The following is a 20,311-nucleotide window of genomic DNA, read 5'->3' on the forward strand; positions in this document are numbered from 1 at the left end:
ACCAAATTCCTGGGAATTTTACTGCACTTTCTTTGTAGCTGTGTTGTTTTATCTTATACCACCTCACTACATTGTATAATGACTGATCTGTATGCATAGTAAGATTTCCGCAGTACCTCAGTAAATGTGACACTAATAAACCAATTCTAACTTATCAATAACAATACAAGGAAATCTGTAAGTACCTGTACTTCCGAAAATGCTATATAAAAGTCAGTGTCAGAACACAATCTCCCAAAATGTAGAATACAATTGATGTACAAATGTTACTGGTTTAAAGACTCTGCAAGCTTTTAACAGTGCATTCAGTCTGTCTCAAGGAATGTGTTGCCACTTCGAGCATAGTCGAATATAATTATTTTCAAAAGACGATTTGAATGAAACCATAAATTTCCTCCCACTTGCAGACAAAACTTTCAGACAAAATGGAGCATTTAATTGAAGGTCTGTTGGCTCCTATCCTTACCTGTCCTGTAGCCTGCCAGGTGAAGTTGACGGATTGGATATTGACTGGAATCGCGGGCATTCTCTGCTGTGCCTTCCTGAAATCGTGAGTGAACGGAGCCATTTTACCGTCGGAAACGATTAGAATATCCTCTTCAAAACCTGAAAGGTGATCATTTCAGAACCATTAAGACCAGTTCGACAAGTTCTTACTCCCAAAAATGTCGTTTGAACACATCATGAAATTTATATGTCAATTCAATAAATCTCTCAATTTTCAACATTGCTGTTTTCATAACCGAATAATAGGTCTAGATTCTTCACAGAAAATATGTTTGATTTTATTTTACTAGGTCATTACTCCGTTCTCATTAGACTGTGAGGGTGCACAAATCTCTCATTGTAAATGTCATTCAGTTTGTTTAGTAATCTTCCCAGATATCAGATGCATTAATTTTAGCCTTGTAGTCGATAGCTATATACTCCAAGAATCTCAAATGGTTGGTAGGTTTTATTAACAGGGTGGATGTTGTAAACACCATGAAGCGAACAAATCGGGGAAGAGAAGAAAACTGTCAGCGAAAGGGAGCGCCAGGAGACGGGCTGGAGAGGGTTCGGGGAGTAAACCGCAGTTCCCATTCATTTAGCATTAATGGTCCCCAACAGTTTAGTGGAGTTATCAGGTCACATCCTTGGACGCTGGCTAACCTGTTTGCCCGAACCAACAACAAACGCTACCAAACACAGCGCTGCCACTTCTAGTGGATTTTGGCTGGGGCGGGGGAGATGCAATGAAAATATATCATATTCTTCCAGTAAACTTTAAAATGCGCCCTCTTCCAATGGAGGGGATATAGCTGAAGCCCTACACAGGAGGAACTGGTCAGGGTGGTGCTCACCTATGAGAACTCTGGCTTGATGAGCATCTATCCACATGTTGAGGCTGCCTTCAGCCGGGCTGGCTTCACTCAGCAGAATGAGCAGTTTCACAGAAACGCACAGGTTCACCAGCCGCGCCAGTGCCCGGGAGCTCCCCATTCTCAAGCCTTCCACTTGCAATCCCGCTCCTCTTTCTCTTAACTTTGCCGCTCCGAGCTCGCGAATGTGATGCACTTCTGTCCCACTTCCCCGATTGAGTTATTCCGCGGCCACCCGAGTGAACGTGTGCGTGGGCACGAGGGCCGAGCGCGCCCCCGCCTGGCGAGGAACGCATCGCGCCTCGCGTTCCCACAGGCTCGTGCGTGCCCGCCAAGTCCAGAAACCGACTTACAACATAGGTGGTTTATTCAAAGGGGGATAAATGTGAGTTAATCAGTTCAAAAGCTCCTGTAAAATGTTGTAGTTTTCGAAAGTATAAATTCAATATGGACCTGCCACATCAAGGGAAGGAATGAGGGCGGGAAAGAGAGAGAGATAAAATGCTGGAAATACTCACGAGGTTAGACAGCATCAGCAGAGAGTGAATCAGATTTATAACCTAGAACTTATTAAGAGGGTATTGCCCAATTAAAAAATTTTAAAACTGTACATGCTTTCCTCACTGCTTGACAATACATATTTACAATGTCATGAAGTCATTAAATGAGTACTTACTGTGGAACAAAACTAGCAAACCTACAATTGTCATGGTCCGGTCTGTGAAGTCTGCATTCCAGTCCATGGTCTGGTCTATGGATACAGGACTCCGGGTCTTCCAGTTGTCCCTTGTTTGGTTGAGTTAATCATAGACACCTGATTCCCATCTTGGGGCTTGGAACATAAGTGGCCTTGGGGTCGAGTGTGGGCTGCTGGTTTGTCTTGTCAAGATTCCCTGGGAGCAACTTGCAGGTGGAAGGCTAGAGTGGCCACTTGTCATCTTTAGGCCGTGTTTAGAGAACCATCACTTCATGGAGCCTTGCTGTTGGTAGTTGGAGCAGTCTTTGTGGTATGGATTTGGCTGTTTCCTGGGCCAGTTGAATGACTGTCAGCCACTCCAAGCTAGGTAGGGATCTGGCTGTTTCCATAGCCAGCCTAGGTTACTGGCCGAACTGTGATTCGGAGCAACCCTGATGCAGAAATGGAACTGTCTGTTGTTCTTTGGTGTTTGTCTCTTCTTGCCCTTGCCTCTGTGGAGTAAGTCAGGCTGTTCTACTGTTGCCCTGCGGGGGGATCTGTCTTGTCTTGTCTTGTCTTGTCTTTGCCTCTGTTGGGTAAGTCTGGCTGTTCTGCCTTTACCTGATGGATGGACCTGTCCCACCTTGGTGTGGAGATAAAGTTGAATCCTGGCTTGTCTTAGGATAAGTCCTGGCTCCATCTCTATGTTCTGTCCAGTCTCATGTTGGTGTCGTGTTAAAGATGAGTCCTGGCTCTATGTTGATGTACAGTTCCTAGTCTGTCTCTGAATTCCAGCCTCTGAGTTATCAGCCTCTGCATCTCAAGAGCCAAGACCCCAGCCTCAAGAGCCAAGACTCTAGATCCCAGCCATGTCCTGTCCTGTAGTCATGTCCTTGCCTGGTTCTATGGCCTGAGCCCAAGGCAAGACCCAGGTTCTGGGTCCTTGTCCAGTCTCTGGCTCAGAGCCCAAGTCCAGACTCCTAGTGCATAGTTCCTTGCCCGGGTTCCCTTTCTTGTCCATGTCCTTGCCTAAGTCTGTGTTCTTGTCCCTGCTCCTTCTCTGTATCCTGTCACGTCCCTACTCTAGTCATGTCCTGTTCCTAGTACTTCAGTGTCTGTGTCTTGCATTTGGGTCTGCCACCAATGCCCCCCATGTGACAACAATATTTCGAAAAGACTACGACTTTTCCTGATTCCCAGATTTAAAAATAGTTTCTCCTTTTTAATATTTTTGTGAAAAAAGGGGATCTTTTTCAAAGCATATTGCAAATTAGGTAAGTTGCTTCAGGTGGGACATGGGAAACAGAATGTCATAAAAGATATAACCCGTAAAGTTGGCCTGATAAATCTTATCTTTTTTTGTCTTTATTGTGTCCATGGAATCTTGTGTCATAAGTGAGGAGGTAATGTGGCCTCTCAGCAGTTTGAACCCGCAGCAGTTTGCATTGCCTATGTGGATACAATATAAATCAGAAATGAATCAAACAGACAGCTTCTTGGCTTACTGCTTCAGCCCAAGGCAAAGGGTCTATAGAGTTATACTGTGCCCAACATTGTTTCTATAGTACTGTTATGTACATTGGTAGAGTTGCCAATAGAATAATCATAATCTTTTCATCTTGTGAGGGGAATATGCTGCCTGTCCATTATTTTTATTTTATCACTGTTTCTTCCTGACCCTTCCCTTAACCAAAATTGCTTCCTTCCTCATCCCTACTCCTTAAATTCAGCCCTTTCCTGCTCTCAAGGGCTTTTTAAAAAATGTAAGCCATCCTTGAAGTTCTATCAATCCAAGTTAAATATGCCATTTCATTTGTTCCAAACTCTTTTAATCTTCCAAAAATCCTTGGGGCAATGTTCATCTAACATCTAGTAAGCAATAGATTTCAGAATCAGAATTTTCCTGCAGTACCAACCAGCATTGCCTATTACAAGGACACAAATAAATAGTCAGGTTTAAGGAGGCTACGTGGCTTATTATCATTGTTCATAACTGACTCAACTCTTCTATGCCAATCCCGCAAAATTCCCTCAACCCTCAATCTTTTTAAAAAAAAAGGCCAAATGCTATCGTAAATATTTTGAATAATCTGCATGAGTTGTGTGTATATATGATCATGAACCCATGAACAGTACCTCTGTATTCTCCCCTCTCTTTTTGCACTAGTTATTTCATTTAATTTTCATTTTTATATATACTTGATAAGACAATAAGATATAGGAGCTGAATTAGGCCATTTGGCCCCATCAAGTCTGCTCCGCCATTTCATCATGGCTGATCAATTTTTCCTTTCAGCCCCAATCTCCTGCCATCTCCCCATAACCCTTCATGCAATGACCAATCAAGAATCTATCAACCTCTGCCTTAATTATACATTTAGTTTTGGCCTCCACAGCTGCCTATGGTGACAGATTCACCACTCTCTGGCTAAAGAAAGTCCTCTGCATCTCCATTATAAAAGGACGTCCCTCTATTCAGAGGCTATGTCCTCTGGTCTTAGACTCTCCCACCATAGGAAACATCCTCTCCACATCCACTCCATGAAGGCCTTTCACCATTTGATATGTTTCAATTAAGCCACACCTCATCCTTCTGCATTCTGGTGAATACAGGCCCAGTGCCATCAAATGGTCTTCGTATGACAAGATGTTCAATCCTGGAATCATTTTCATGAACCTCCTTTGAATACTTACTGTAATTTATTATATAAATTATGTATTGCACTGAACTGCTGCTGCAAAACAACAATTTTCATGACATATGCCAGTGATATTAAACCAGATTTTGATTCTGTTCAAATGTTATAATGGATCAGTTAACTGTTGTGATCAGTTTGCTTAACCAAAAGTAACTTGCTGCTCTCGTCACTTCCTATAACAGCCTAAAATTTGAATAAAATAAATTTAAGTAACTTGATTGCAAATGTGAAATTCTATGTGACACCTTGACTTAATGGCACTGTAACAGAAAAGGCTTGTGTTTTTGGAAGGGCCTTCCACAACCCAGGATATCCCAAAGTACTTCAGTCAATCAATGCCTCTGAAGTGCATTCACATTGATAGTACTGATGTCCTATAGATAGCAATGAAATAAGTCAGTTAGAAAATCTTTCATTTATGATCTTGGTAAATAGATGAAATTTGTCCATGAGACCTATTCTTTAAAAGATTATTTTCTCCTTATGGTATAAATGAGGCCATTCAGCCCATCAAATCTAAGCCAGTTCCCAGACAATCCCACTTATGTGGAGTGTTGCCCTGTAATGTACTTTCACTCTGGATCCAGATGGGAATTGGGAAGAGAGAGTGAGGCTGATGCTGCGTAACTCTCCCTCACTTAAATCCAAATCAAGCGTTAGTCTCAACACCATCATCGATGTTAACGATGGACGAACAACTTTCACTCACATACCAATCAACTTCATCCTGATTCTCCATCCACAGTCAGAGTAATTCATAGAAGCCAATTAATCGATCAGCCAGCACATCTTTCTGACATGGGAGGAAAATGGAGTAGCCAAGAAAAAATCCAAGAGGTCACAGTGAGTGTGTACAGACGCAGACAGCACTGGGAGCTAATAGTAAACCTGGGCTGCTGAAGCAGGGAGGCAACAGCACTACTTCATGCATTTGCAAAGAACTAGATGATTGATGGGTATTCAATCATATCGCTGAATTGGCCCCGGAAAACAATGGAGTGCTCGAATATCAGGCAGAAAGTTGTCTATCAAAGATTACCCACCTTTCTCTCTTATAATGTGGATATAGCATGCTTAGTTACATTGCTGGATAAGAGTTTAGTGATTAAAGTTCAAAGTAAATATATTATCAACGTCTGTATATGTGACCATATACTACCCTGAGATTCATTTTCTTGCAGACATTCACAGTAGAATAAAGAAATACAATTGAATCAGAGGAAAAACTACACACAAAGACTGTCAAGCAACTGTAAAAGAAGACAAACTTGTGAATACAATAATAATAATGATGATAATAAATAAGTAATGCTGAGAACAGGAGTTGCAGAGTTCTTGAAAGTGAGTCCATAGGTTGCATTCAATCACAAAGAAGGGAAAATCTGCAGAAGCTGGAAATCCAAGCAATGCACACAAAATGCTGGAGGAACTCAACAGGCCAGGCAGCAACTATTGAAAAGAGTGAACAGTCAACGTTTCAGGCCAAAACCCTTCATCAGGACAGGAGAAAAAAGATGAGAAGTCAGAATAAGAAGGTGGGGGGAGGGGGATGTCTCCTTAGTTCAGGAATGAAAAGCCTCATCAGAGAGCAGATGCAGTGGAGCTGGAGGAATTGAGTAAAGGGGATGATGTTTTTACAAGTCTGGAATGAGAAAGTTGATTTTCACAGCTACCTGGACTATACTTCTTCCCATCCTCTTACTTGTAAAAATGCTGTCCTCTTCTCTCAAATCCTCTGTCTCTATCACATCTGTTCTCAGGATGAGGCTTTTCATTCCAGAACTAAGGAGATGATCTCCTTCTTCAAAGAAAGCAGCTTCCCTTCCTCCATTAATGCTGCCTTCACCCGCATCTCTTCCATTTCACGCACGTCGGCTCTTACCCCATCCTCCCACCACTTCACTAAGGATCAGGTTCCTCTTGTCCTCACCTACCACCCTACCCGCCTCTGCGTCCAGCACATAATTCACTGTAACTTACACACTCTCCAACGGGATCCCACCCCCAAGCACATCTTTCCCTCCAGCCCCCCTCCCCACCACTTTCTGCTTTCCGCAGGGATCATTCCCTACAAGACTCCCTTGTCCAGTCGTCCTTCCCCACTGATCTCCCTTCTGGCACATCCTTGCAAGCAGAACAAGTGCTACACCTGCCCCTACACCTTCTCTGTCACTACGATTCGAGCCCCCAAACAGTCCTTCCAGGTGAGGTGACACTTCACCTGTGAGTAGGTTGGGGTCATCTACTGTATTTGGTGTTCCCGCTGTGGCCTCCTGTAGATCAGTCAGACCCAATGTCGACTAGGAGACCTCTTCATCGAGCACCTACACTCCGTCCACCAGAAAAAGCGGGATCTCCACTGGTTTTCCATTTTAATTCTACTTCCCATGCCCATTTCAACATGGCAGTCCATGACCTCCTCTACTGCCATGATGAGGCCACAATCAGGTTTGAGGAAGAACACCTTGTATTCCGTCTGGGTGCCACCACCTCCCTCTGGGTGTTCCTCTATCTTCCCTTTCTTCCATGCCCTTCTGTCTTCTGCCAGATTAACCCTTCTCCAGCCCTATATCTCTTTCACCAACTTCCCAGTCTTTACTTCACCTCTCCCCCCCTCCCAGTTTCGCCTATTACTTACTACCCTGTATTTCTTCTTCCCCTCCCCCTCCTTACTATGACTTCTCATCTTTTTTCTCCAGTTCTGATGAAGGGTCTTGGTCTGAAACTTCAACTGTTTACTCTTTTCCATAGATGCTGCCTGGCCTGCTGAGTTCCTCTAGGTTGTGTTCAATGATCATTTCAGTGTTCATAAGTGAAGTTACCCACACAGGTTTAGGAAGGAGCCTGATGGTTGTAGGGTAAAAGACCATTTCTGAACCTGGTTGTGTGGGACCTAAGGCTCCTGAACTTCCTTTCCAATGGCAGCAGTGAGAAGAGAGCATGGCCTGGATGGTGAGTTAGGGGAGGCACTGTTCTGAAGTAGATTCAAAGAATTATCAACATTGATAAGGTCAGTGTCTATCATATCACCATCACCGCACATTATTTGGTAATTGACACATTGTGGTTCATAAAAGCTTATTCTGCACAACTTTACTGCTGTATTCTCTACTCTACAACAGCAGTGGCACTTCAGGAACAAATGCAAAGGAACATATTATCCAGATTGCTTCCTTTAAAGAAAACTGTGTGTAGTAATGAGACAGTGTGGCAAGAGTGGGGTATTCCATTGTCAACCAAAGCTACAGCAGAATAGATTGAAGCATCTAATTCTTGTGCAATTATCTTGTACCCCTTGCACTACTGGTCAAAATATCCTGCACAGGCTGAAGAAAGTGTCACGTAGTTTCTTTCATAAGACCAGGCTCCACTCTTTAGATCTGGGCTCCCCAACGTTTTTTATGCCATGGACCCCTACCATTAACCGAAGGGTCCACGGACCGCAGATTGGAAACCCCTGCTTTAGATAGACTGCTTTCTGAGGAGATTAACATAGTGAGCAGTATATCGGTCATCATTAGAGACTGTTTAAAGAAATTTGAGTCCATTATTTTTCGCACAAGTGCAATGCGAGAAGATTAAATTCCGTCAAGTAATTCAATATCAAACAGACACTGCATTTGTCAGCATCCAATAACTGAATGTTTTATGTGGACTTTATTCAAACCACATGGGAGTACTTAGCTTACCACACAACTTTAGTTTAATATTGACAATGTTCCTGAAAAATTACATCAACACATCAAAATCTTTACATTTATAATAAAATCAATTGAGATGTTACCGATAGAATTAACAGCCTTGCATAATGTTTAATTTAAAATGCATAGATCAAAGTATGAAATAAAAATAGCTTGGAATCGCATTGATAGGGAGCAGAGATGGAACATGAATATGCTTCTGGTCTGAGGGAGCCCTCTGCAGGACATCAGTGTTTTCAGAGTTACAGCTAACTGTTGTGGTATTTAAAAATTGCTTTAAAGTTCAAAATAAATTTATTATCAAAGTATGTGTATATTACCATATACTATGCTGAGATCCATTTTCTTGCAGGCATTTACCGGGAAAGATAAATACAAAAGAATTTTACAAAATGATTCTTAAACAGGCAAAACAGACAAAAAGTTGTGCAGAAGAAGACAATCTGTGGAAATAAAAATAATACTGAGAACTTGAGTGGTAAAGAGTCCTTGAAAATGAGTCTGAAAGTGGTAGAATCAGTTCAGGGTAGTGGTGAATGAAGGTAACCATGCCATTTCAGGAGCCTGATGGTCGTAGTGTAATAACTCTCTTGAACCTGGTGATGTGGGACCCAAGGCTTCTGTACGTTGTGCTTGATGGTTGTAGTGAGCAGGCGACATGGCCTGGATGGTAGGGGTCTTTGATGATGGACGCTGATTTCTTGTGACAGTGCTCCCTGTAAGTGTACTCAATGATGGAGTCTGCTTTGCCTGTGATGTACTGCACTGTCTCCGCCACTGTCATGTAGCCATTTCTGTTCCTGGGCATTGGTGTTTCCATACCAGGCAGGGATGCAACCCTTCAGTTTAAGTTAATCAAATTTCTGTCAAATAATAATTTTTGGTATGAACATAGAATTCTCCAACTTCCGGTAATTCCCTCCCCCTCCCTTCCTCTATCCCTATTTAACTCTGCCCCCTCCCCCAGCTTCCTATCACCTTCCTCGTGGTTCTGCCTCCTTCTACTACCCATTGTGTTTTCCCCTATTCCTTCTTCACCTTTCCTGCCTATCACCTCCCTGCTTCCCCTCTCCCACCCCTTTATCTTTCCCTTTACTGGTTTTTCACCTGGAACCTACCAGCCTTCTTCTTCCCACCCTCCCCCACCTTCTTTATAGGGCCTCTGCCCCTTCCCTCCACAGTCCTGATGAAGGGTTCTGGCCCGAAACATCGACTCATCGTTCCCACGGATGCTGCCCGACCTGCTGAGCTCCTCCAGTGTGTTGTGAGTGTTGCTTTGACCCCAGCATCTGCAGAGTATTTTGTATTAATAATTTTTGGCAGCTTATCAAGTAAATCACATGTCAGCATTTTGAATCCAAACAAAGGAGAAACTCACAGAAAATGTTGGAGAAACTCAGAAGGTCAGGCAGCATCTGCGGAAAGTTTGACCTTTCATCGGGACTGGAAAGGAAGGAGGAAGAAGCCAGAACAAGAAGGTGGGGGTAGGGGAAGAGTACATGCTGGAAGCTACAAGCTCTGAAGTTTGGCAGTCTGACTCAGAGGTTCAGGTAAACATTTTTACCAATATTTGTTTGGAGGGTGGTGTTACTGAACAGAACATCATACAGAAATGTGTGACATGAAATAACTAATATGCTCACATTCATTGGATCAAATGATCCCACTTATCAAGCAATCACCTGCATGTTACCAGTAGTTGGGGATGAGGGGATGAGTTACTGGTTGAGACAATCTTCCCAGGGTCTAGGAATTGAAGGTGACTGTGCTACTGCAAGTGGTTTTGCAATCAATGAGAGGGGCATGAAAGAAGAGAAATATGTATATGTGTATGCACTAACCTTGCCTAATATTAAATTTAATCGAAAGGAATCATTCATTTTATTACAGAAGTAGAATTATTTCATGTTACTAATGCACGCTGTTTCAATTTGCCTGTTCTAATTATTACCCAATTAAATTGAAAACAGGGCTTGAAATGGAATTAATACTTCTGTTATCTTTTCCCTTGGTTTGTCTGATTCCCTAATTAATCTATTCAAAGTCCTCAATATTGTGACAAGATTCCTGAAGAAAAATGTGGCTTTAAATATCTGTAGATTTTATCTTGTTCTGTTTGTTGAATAGCTGTCATTGCTCCAAATTCATCACTGAGATCGGAGGTTTCCTTTTAATTAGTCATATATCCATACATTGCTATGTAATCGAAAATCTAGCTGAATATGAGGACAACGGCAGCTATATTTTTGAAAATACTTCTGCACACATTTAGCATTCTGATTGAAGGGCTTTATACCAATCTACCATTTGAACTCCACTCCCTCTCAATACTCTTGCAGAGTGCAGCAAATCAAAACCACAAGAGATTCTGTAGATGCCAGAAATCCTGAGTGCACACAGAATATGCTGGAGGAACTCAACAAGTCAGGCAGCATCTATGGTGAAGAGTAAACAGTTATGTTTCAGACCAAGACCCTTCATTGGGAGCTGTGTGAAAGGTAAACAGTCTTGGCTCGAAAAATCAACTGTTTCTTCCCCTCCTTTGATGCTGCCTGACCTGCTTATTTCTTCCAGCAATATGTGTGTGTGTTGTTCAAACAGATGGCCTCAAGGGGACAACGTTTCTACCAGTACTCTCTTCTAATTTTGGCCTCTTGCTGAGCTGCAGCAAATAAATTTCCTGACTAGGAAATCATTACTTCCACCTTCCTAGTCACACGTTCCCCTACATGCAAATTAAGAATTAGCCCTTAGTCAACTAAGGTCATAGCTGATCGGATTGTAATGTTAATTCCACATTCCGTGTCCACCTGTGGTAACCTTTCATTTCTTTTCTTATCAGATATATATCAACCTTTCCCTTAAAAATATTCAAAGATTCTGTTTCAACTGCCTTTGAGAAGGAAAGTTTCAAAGACTCAGAACTGTTGAGGGATAAAAAGTCAGCTCATATCTGTTTAAATGGCCAACCCTATATTTCTAGTTAGGGACACCAATTTCTCAATTTTGAGGAGCTGGCCAAAGTTGATTGGAAGGGGACACCTGCAGGGATGACGGCAGAATGGCGAATGCTGGTGTTTCTGGGAGCAATTCGGAAGATGCAGGATAAATATATCCCAATGAAGAAGAAATATTCTAAAAGGAGGATAAGGCGACCGTGGCTGACAAGGAAAGTCAAAGACAACATAAAAACAAAAAGAGAGCGATACAATATCGCAAAAATTTGTGGGAAGCTAGCTGAATGTGAAGATTTTAAAAACTAACAGAAGGCAACAAAAAACACTAAGGAGAGGAAAGACGAAATATAAAGGTAAGCTAGCCAATAATATAAAAGAGGATATCAAAAGCTTTTTCAGATATATAAATAGTAATACAGAGATACGAATAGCTATCAGACTACTGGAAAATAGTACTGGCGAGGTGGTAATGTGGGACAAAGAAATGATGGACAATTTTAATATGTATTTTCAATCTATCTGTCTTCACTGTGGAAGACACCAGCAGCATGCCAGAAATTCAAGAGTGTCAGGGGATAGAAGTGACTGTAGTTGCTATTACTAAGGAGAGGGCGCTTTGGAAGCCGAAAGGTCTTAAGGTAGATAAGTCACCTGGACCAGATAAACTACACCCCAGAGTCCCGAAAGAGGTAGCTGAAGAGATTGTGGAGGCATTAGTAGTGATCTTTCAAGAACCACATGATTCTGAAATGGTTCCAGGGGACTGAAAAAAATGCAAATTTCATGCCACTCTTTAAGAAGAATGGAGGCAAAGACAGGAGATTACAGTATACTCCAATTACCCTGTCTTCAGTGGTTGGTAAGATGTTGGGGTCCATTATTAAGGATGACATTTAGGAGTACTTGGAGCAACATGATAAAATAAGCCAAAGTCAGCATGGTTTCCTTAAGGGGAAATCTTGCCTGACAAATCTGTTGGAATTCTTTGAGGAAATATCAGGCAGAATGGACAAAGGAGAGTCAGTGAATGTTGTTTATTTGGATTTTCAGAAGTCCTTTGATAAGATGCCACATATGCGACTGCTAAACAAGATAGGACTCCATGGCATTACAAGAAAGATACTAACATGGATGGAAGATTGTTTAACTGTAATGAGTGGGAACAAAAGGGATCTTTTCTGATTGGCTACTGGTGACTAGTGGTGTTCCACAGTGGTCAATGTTTCAACCACTTCTTTCATGTTGTGTCAATGATTTGGATGATGGAATTGATTATTTTGTAACCAAGTTTGTGGACAACACAAAGAAAGGTGAAGGGACAAGAAGTGTTGGTGAAGCAGTGAGTTTACAGAAGGACAGATAAGGAGAATGGGTAAATATGTGGCTGATGGAATATAGTGTAGAGAAGTGTATTGTCATGCTTTTAGTAGAAGGAATAAAGACTCGATGGATTGAATATCCTAATTCTGCTCCTATGTCTTCTAGTCTTATGCTCCATGTGACGTAATGGTTTTGTATGAAATTATGATGATTAAATCAGATAAGGTAACAAAAAAATACCTGCACCATTAGTTCTTGGGTCATTTAAATGCTGCTTGGCAAAACAAAATGCTCATCGCTGCCTCCTCCCAAAATTCATTTGGTTCACTTCATCTTTTTCCCAGACAGGGCCCTACCTTGGACTGACAAGAAACATCAAGTATCTGCAAATTCATCTGTGGAATAAGACATAATGGGACTTGTAAAGTTTCTTACGGTCATCTGTAACTTGCACAAAACCATTCATAATGACATTTCACTTGCAGATTATATACGCGTTAGACTATTGTAGGTGTTTAACCTTTGCAGTGGCACTAAACCACTCAACAATAAACTCTCAATAACAAATGTTATTCGGGTCTAGAACTTACTGAGGATATTATAACTGTCTTCATAAGTAGTGGTGGAATTCCCTACCCATAGCTAAGAGCTGCCCAATTCTGGTTTATGTCTGAACAAGAAATATATTTATTTCTTTAGCAATATAGCATGGAGTCACACTGTCCCAGCAACCCCCGACAAACCCAATTAACCTTAACCAAATCATGGGACAATTTACAAAGGCCAATTAACCCACCTGGTACGTCTTCAGACTGTGGGAGGAAACCAGAGCACCCGGGGGAAACCCTTGTTCTCCATGGGGAGGACATACAGAGTCCTTGGAGAACAGGGCCAGAATTGAACTTGAACTGCAGACTGTGGAATGCCCCAAACTGGAATAGCATTATGCCAACTGCTACACAATCATGATGCCCTATCGCATTGAATATTGTTCCGCTCTAAATTGATGTGACAGATTATAATTTGGAAGGTTTTGTGCTGCTACGTTTCCAAGCACCTAATTTTTATTTCAACCAAATCAATTACCCAAAAATGAATTAATGATTTGCAGGTTTTTATAAATATAATTTATTAAATTAGATATGATTTTACACAGACTGTGAATTGTAAGAAACAATGAGAATTAATAATCCCAAATCCTATCCTATATTAGCGCTGAGGACACAGAAAGATGAAGAAAATTTTTTAACTCTTCTGAAAAATGAAATAATTATTTTCCAGATACTGTGCTAACATAATGTTGTTTTCATGTTATTAAGGACATAGAAACAAAGTTATGTTGGCACATTCTACACACATAAAAATTGCTGGTGAATGCAGCAGGCCAGGCAGCATCTATTGGAAGAGGTACAGTCGACTTTTTGGGCCGAGACCCTTCATCAGGACCTCTTCCTATAGATGCTGCCTGGCCTGCTGCGTTCACCAGCAATTTTTATGTGTGTTGCTTGAAATTCCAGCATCTGCAGGTTTCCTCGTGTTTATGTTGGCACATTGATTGAAATATTAGCCTTTAGTTTTTCAAAAGTGTCTAAAGCATTTCTTCACCTTTTATTAATGAACACCTGAAATTTGATGATGTATTTTGTTCAGTTTAGATTATCAGGTTTGATTTTACATTCTCTCAGAAGATAGTTTTTTATAGTTTAATAAATTGTATGAATATCTTGCGAGGTTTTCAAAAAAGTTTGTAAGACAGTTCAGTAATGGTGAAGTGAGTGCTGACTGATTCAACACAAGAAGAGTGGGCTCTATTTGTTCACTTCTTCCAGCACAATCGGAATGTATCTCTGACACCTTCCAAAGGAATCAAAACCACGAAAGCCAGGAAATAGTCAGGCTTGGAAAAGGATTAAACTACTTTGCTTACTTCATTATTACCTAAAATATTTGCAGAAGAAACTGTCTCCAAAACTCCCATTATAATTTTTTGGTATTTTTTCCAAAAGAAAAACAATCCATTTAATGCTACCAACTCTCTTCTCCCCGCTCCCAACCCCCTGATCCCAGCTCTCATCCATGCTGGATCTTCACAATTTCTTCTGACGTTCCCTTCTCAGAGGCAGAACATTCTGTCCTCAGCTCCTGCACGCACACCTCAGTGAGTTCCACGCCTGCCATGACGCTGAGCTCTTCTTCTGCCGCCTCTGTCTCCTTTCCTACTTTGGCAGGGACTTTCCTGCCCACACTGATGACCTCCTCTCCCGTCTGCAATCCTCCTCCTCTTCCTGGACACCTCATTCTGGTCTTCTACCTGCTCTGGATCTTTTCATTGCGAACTGCCAAGGAGACTGCCAACTGTCTCGATTTTTCTATCCCTCGCTCCAATTCAAACCTCACTCCTTCCGCACTGCTCGCCCCTCTCTGCATTAATCCTAACCCACCATCAAACCCACAGATAAGGGGGGGGTGCTATAGTAGTCTGGTGGACTGACCTCTACCTTGCTGAGGCCAAGCAACAACTCTCAGACACTTCCTCTTACTTACCCCTTGAACAAGACCCCACTAAGCAGCACCATGCCATTGTCTCCCACACCATCACTGACTTTATTAACTCTGGGGATCTCCCATCCACTGCCACCAACCTGATACTTCCCTTACTCCACACCTCCTGATTCTACCTCCTTCCTAAGATCCATAAACCTGCCTATCCAGGTAGACCCATTGTTTCAGCTTGTTCCTGTCCCACTGAACTTATATCCGCATACCATGACTCCGTTTTATCCTCCCTGGTTCAGTCCCTTCCCACATACATCCATGACACTTAACACATTCTTGATCTTTTCAATGACTACAAGTTCCCTGGACCTGGTTGAATGATTTTCCCTATGGATGTCCAGTCCCCGTACACCTCCATCCCCCAGCAGGAAGGCCTCAAAGCCTTTTGCTTCTTTCTGGACACCAAACCCAACCAGTTCCCCTGCACAACCACTCTCCTCTGTTTGGCAGAACTGGTCCTCGCTCTCAATAACTTCTCCCTTGGCTCCTCCTACTTCCTTCAAACAAAAGGTGTAGCCATGGGCACTCGCATGGGTCCCAGGTACGCCTGCTTTTTGTCGGTTATGTGAAACAATATACGTTCCAAGCCATCACTGGTATCGCTCCCCAGCTATTCCTAAGCTACATCGATGACTGCATTGGTGCTGCTTCCTACACCTATGCCGAGCTCGTCAACTTCATCAAGTTTACCTCCAACTTCCACTCTGCTCAAAATTTACCTGGTCCATTTTGAACACATCCCTCCCCTGTCTTAATCTCTCTCTCTATCGTTGGAGTTAGTTTATTCACTGATATCTTATAAGCCCACTGATTTTCACAGCTACTTGGACTATACCTCTTCCCACTCTGTTACTTGTAAAATGCCATCCCCTTCTCCTCTGTCTCTGCCACATCTGCTCTCAGGATGACGCTTTTCATTCCAGAACTAAGGAGGTGTCCTCCTTCTTCAAAGAAAGTGGCTTACCTTCCTCCACCATTAACACTGCCCTTTCATGCACATCTGCCCTCACCCCATTCATATGTCACCCCACTAGGGATAGGATCCCTATTGTCCTCACTTACCACCCCATCAGCCTCCACATCCAGCACATAAGTGTACATAACTTCCACCACCTCCAACGGAATCCTACCACCAAGCACATCGTCCCTCCGCCTCCACTTTCCACAGGGATCACTCCCTATGTGACTCCCTTGTCCATTCATTCCTAATGTGTGACACAGGATGTAGATTGAAAGTCTACTTCACCAAACACCTATGTTCCATCCACCAGAATTAGCCATCCATCTCAATTCCACGTCCCATTCCCATTCTGATATGTCAGTCCATGGCCTCCTCTACTGTCCGATGAGGCCACACTCAGGTTGGAGGAGCAACACCTTGTAGTCTGTGCGGGTAGCTTCCAACCTTTTGGCATGAACATTGATTTCTTGAACTTATGATAATTGATTCCCCCCCCTTCACCCTTCCCATTTCCTTCTGTCACCTTATCTCCTTAACTGCCCATCCCCTCCCTCAGGGGCTCTTCCCCCTCCCAGTTTCACCCATCACCTACTACCTTGTACACAAACAAAATAAGATAAAGAACTCAATAGTTAAAAGAAAAACATAATAAATATAAATACATAAGATAGCTTATATAGACAGATTCATTGTATGTCCATAAAGCGATGCTAGGTACAGGAGTATCTGTACATAAGGTGACTCTGACAGAAAACGATAAGTACTGGTGGTGACGGGTGCACTGGGGTTGAGGTATTGATCAGCTTTACTGGGTGAGGAAAGTAACTTCGTTTAGGTCTGGAAGTCCTGGCATGGAATCTACATAGCCTCCTCCCTAATGGGAGTGGGACACATAGTCCATGAGCAGGGTGGTTGGGACCCTTCATATTATTGTTGGCCTTTTTCCGTCACCTTTCTGTTTATATGTCCTTGTTGGCAGGTAGTCTGGTGTCGGTGATGCATTGGGCAGTTTTGATGACCCATTGTAGAGCCTTCCTGTCCGCCACAGTGCAGTTTCTGTACAATGCAATGATGCAGCTTGTTAGGATGCTCTCTACTGTGCATGATGTGTATTTATAAATGTGGTTATGCCACACTTGGTACAATGTATGCAATTCTAGTTGCCCCATTATAGGAAGGATGAATAGGCTTTGGAAAGGGAACAGAACAGGTTTATCAGGATACTGACTGGATTAGAAGGTATCAGCTAGAAAGGGAGTTTGGACAAACTTTGGTCAATTTCTCTAGAGTGTCGGAACCTGAGGGGTTTAATGGAAGTTTATAAAATTAGGGAAGGTATTGATAGGGTAGACCATCGGAAGATTTCCCAGGGTAGAAATGTCAAATACTCGAGGATATGTATTTCAGATGAAAGGTGGATAGTTTAAAGAAGGTGTGCGGGGCAAACTGTTTTTTACAGAGAATGGTAGGTACCTGGAACATACTGCCATGGTTAGTGGTAGAAGTAGATACAATAGTGGTACTTAAGAGGTTTTGGTGATAGCCACTTATTTGGGACAACTTTTAAAGAACAAAAGCTAATCGAGAAAATAGTCTGGATTCCCTTTGTTCCTTCGTTTATTTGGGACAATATGCCACTTAATTGGGCCAGGAGACTGTTGCCAAACAGTTTCTAACTAGCGTCAGTTGCGTGCACTTGTGTGGCCATTAGACATTTACAGTGTTTAGAGTAAACATTTCAAATAAAGTCAGTTGCGTGTGTTTGTGTTCAATAAGCAGTGATTTTTGTCACTGATATTCAGCAATAAGTAAGCAGTAAAACCATTCCAAACTGCTTTGCTTACTGCAATTTCAGGCATTCAGGTTTGGAGATGCTAGAAATGGTCAGGAGTAAAGATGAAACGATTTCACTACTTCAACAAGTTAGGAACTACGAAGAATTTGAAGGTATCAACAATCATGTTGAATGTTACAATGAAAATGAAGGTTTGGAGGGTGCAATAGTTGAAAGAATTGTATGAAGGCTGCCCATTATCTGCACTAGGTGATACACTGATTTTGTTCATTACAGTCAATCAAAAGAACACAGCAGCATACACTGGATGACTTCATCCATTGATAACTATTAGGAACTACTGGAGAATTTTATGGTACTGTAGTAGTACTGGTAGTGTTCTAATTTGTTCTGTTTTTCATTTAAGTGTAAAATTTGTTACTCAGTTAAATGATAATTTGTCTTTTTTATGCATTTAACAATTTCCATGAAACTTCAACTAATTAGGGCAGCCACTTAATTGGGCCAAGATGTAGCGGTCCTAATGTGTCCCAATTAACTGGAATGTCCTCTGTCAGAAGTCTGTACATCCTCCCCATGGAATGTGTGAGATTTCCCTGGGTGCTGTAGTTTCCTCCCACAGTCCATAGATTTACAATGATCAATTAACCTAATAATAGGTACATTGTCCTGTGATTAGGCTAGGGTTAAATCAGGGGTTGAAGGGCGGCATGGCTCGCAGTGCCAGAAGAGCCTATTCCATGCTGTATCACTAAATAAACAAACAAACAAATAAATAAATATGAAGTTTGTAAGTGTGGATTAGAAACCTGGCTAGTGTGGTAGTTTAGTCCTGGAGCATTGTTCTGGGAACATAAGTTCGAAGTTTACCAAAACAATTGAGGAATTAAATTCCAGTAATGCAGTAACAGCCAGGTAATTCTCAGTAAATGGAACAACTTGATCTCTGTCTGGTCTGACCTACAGTCTGTATGACTCAGGCTCCGGTGATTTAGTTGTTTCTCAATTGCCTCACTTCAGGACATTTAAGGTTGGACAATGAGTTCCAACATTACCAGCAATGGCTATGTTCCTTGAATAAATATGAAGCAAAAAAAAGAGATCCAGTAAAATCAATATAGGAAGGATAAACATAGAGATAAATAAATGTTGTATTATCATCATTCAACAGTTAAGATATTAGACTTGATCTGTTTGCTCATTAGTTCAGAAGTGTAGCATGTAACCCCCACATCTGGCATAAGACGTAGGTTCACAATACATCCAAGCTATTGAATTCATAATACTGTAAATGTTACTTACTTGGGCTCTTATCTCCCAGTGGAGCATAGTCCATCGATGACCTCCCATCTCCATTATCCTCTAAAATCAGTGGTGGAGGCAGATACACTGGTGAAGTTTAAGAGACTACTAGACAGGTATATGGAGGAATTTAAGGTGGGGGCTTATATGGGAGGCAGGGTTTGAGGGTCGGCACAACATTGTGGGCCGAAGGGCCTGTAATGTGCTGTACTATTCTATGTTCTAAAGTTGATGGTCTGGTTGGAGTTCATCAATGCCTCTGGAATCCACTGTATCCACTGTACAGGGGATTGGCCTCTACAGCTTCACCAGAGCCCTGTGGGCCGGCCTTACCCGTTTCCACCTCTCACGACGGGGACATAGGGTTGCACGGTTGGGAAATATGTAGTAAAATTTAGGAACAAGTAGCCCACTGCTGGTGGTAATTAGGCAATTAGCCAATTTAAATCAACAAAACTGTGTGGGTTTCCTCCAGACACCCCAGCTTCCTCCCTCCCTCCAAAGACGTACAAGTTAGGGTGAGGGCTAGTAAGCTGTGTGCATGCTACATTGGCGCCAGAAGCATGGCAACACTAGAGGGTAACCCCAGCATGTCCTTGAGCTGTGGTGGTTATTGATGCAAACTGCATGCTTCAAAGAACATATTACAAATAAAGCAAATCTTAAATCTTTAATCTTTCAAAGTCACTCATCTGAAGTAACTGGATTCTCCCTTCTGGTTTAAGAGGTCGCTGCTGAAGGCAAGTGACTGTTTACTGGCGGTTAATAAAACAAGGAATACTACTAAATACTTTATTAATAATGCTTTTTCTGTAAATGATCACCGCAAACAATGAAGAGGTGAGCAAAGGTGAGGCTGAGTCGAGGGTTGAAGCATGGGGGTGTGAGGCGAAGTCAGGGCTAAGTCGAGGTAAAGTCAAGGCATAGTTGAGGCAAAGTCGAGGTGAGTGGAGGGGAGCAAAGTCAGAGCGGAGGAGAGGCAG

General features: G+C 42.1%; 1 protein-coding gene across 4 annotated transcripts in view; it reads right to left on the reverse strand.

Moving 5' to 3' along the window:
* The window catches only part of wif1 (wnt inhibitory factor 1), a 98,103-nt gene that overhangs the window by 40,128 nt on the left and 37,664 nt on the right, over window positions 1-20,311 (reverse strand). For 2 of the 4 annotated variants that reach the window (XM_072269336.1, XM_072269335.1), the window contains exons 1-2: window positions 1,344-1,585; window positions 467-606 (exon numbers count right to left, since the gene is read on the reverse strand). In XM_072269336.1, coding sequence (XP_072125437.1) covers window positions 467-606; window positions 1,344-1,482 — 279 coding nt within the window. In that variant the 5' untranslated portion in view covers window positions 1,483-1,585. Of the gene's footprint in view, window positions 1-466; window positions 607-1,343; window positions 1,586-20,311 lie in introns of those variants that run through there. The other 2 variants (XM_072269337.1, XM_072269338.1) reach the window with 1 other exon arrangement.

This window comes from Mobula birostris, chromosome 9, assembly GCF_030028105.1.
Source record: "Mobula birostris isolate sMobBir1 chromosome 9, sMobBir1.hap1, whole genome shotgun sequence".
Classification (NCBI taxonomy): Eukaryota; Metazoa; Chordata; class Chondrichthyes; order Myliobatiformes; family Myliobatidae; genus Mobula; species Mobula birostris.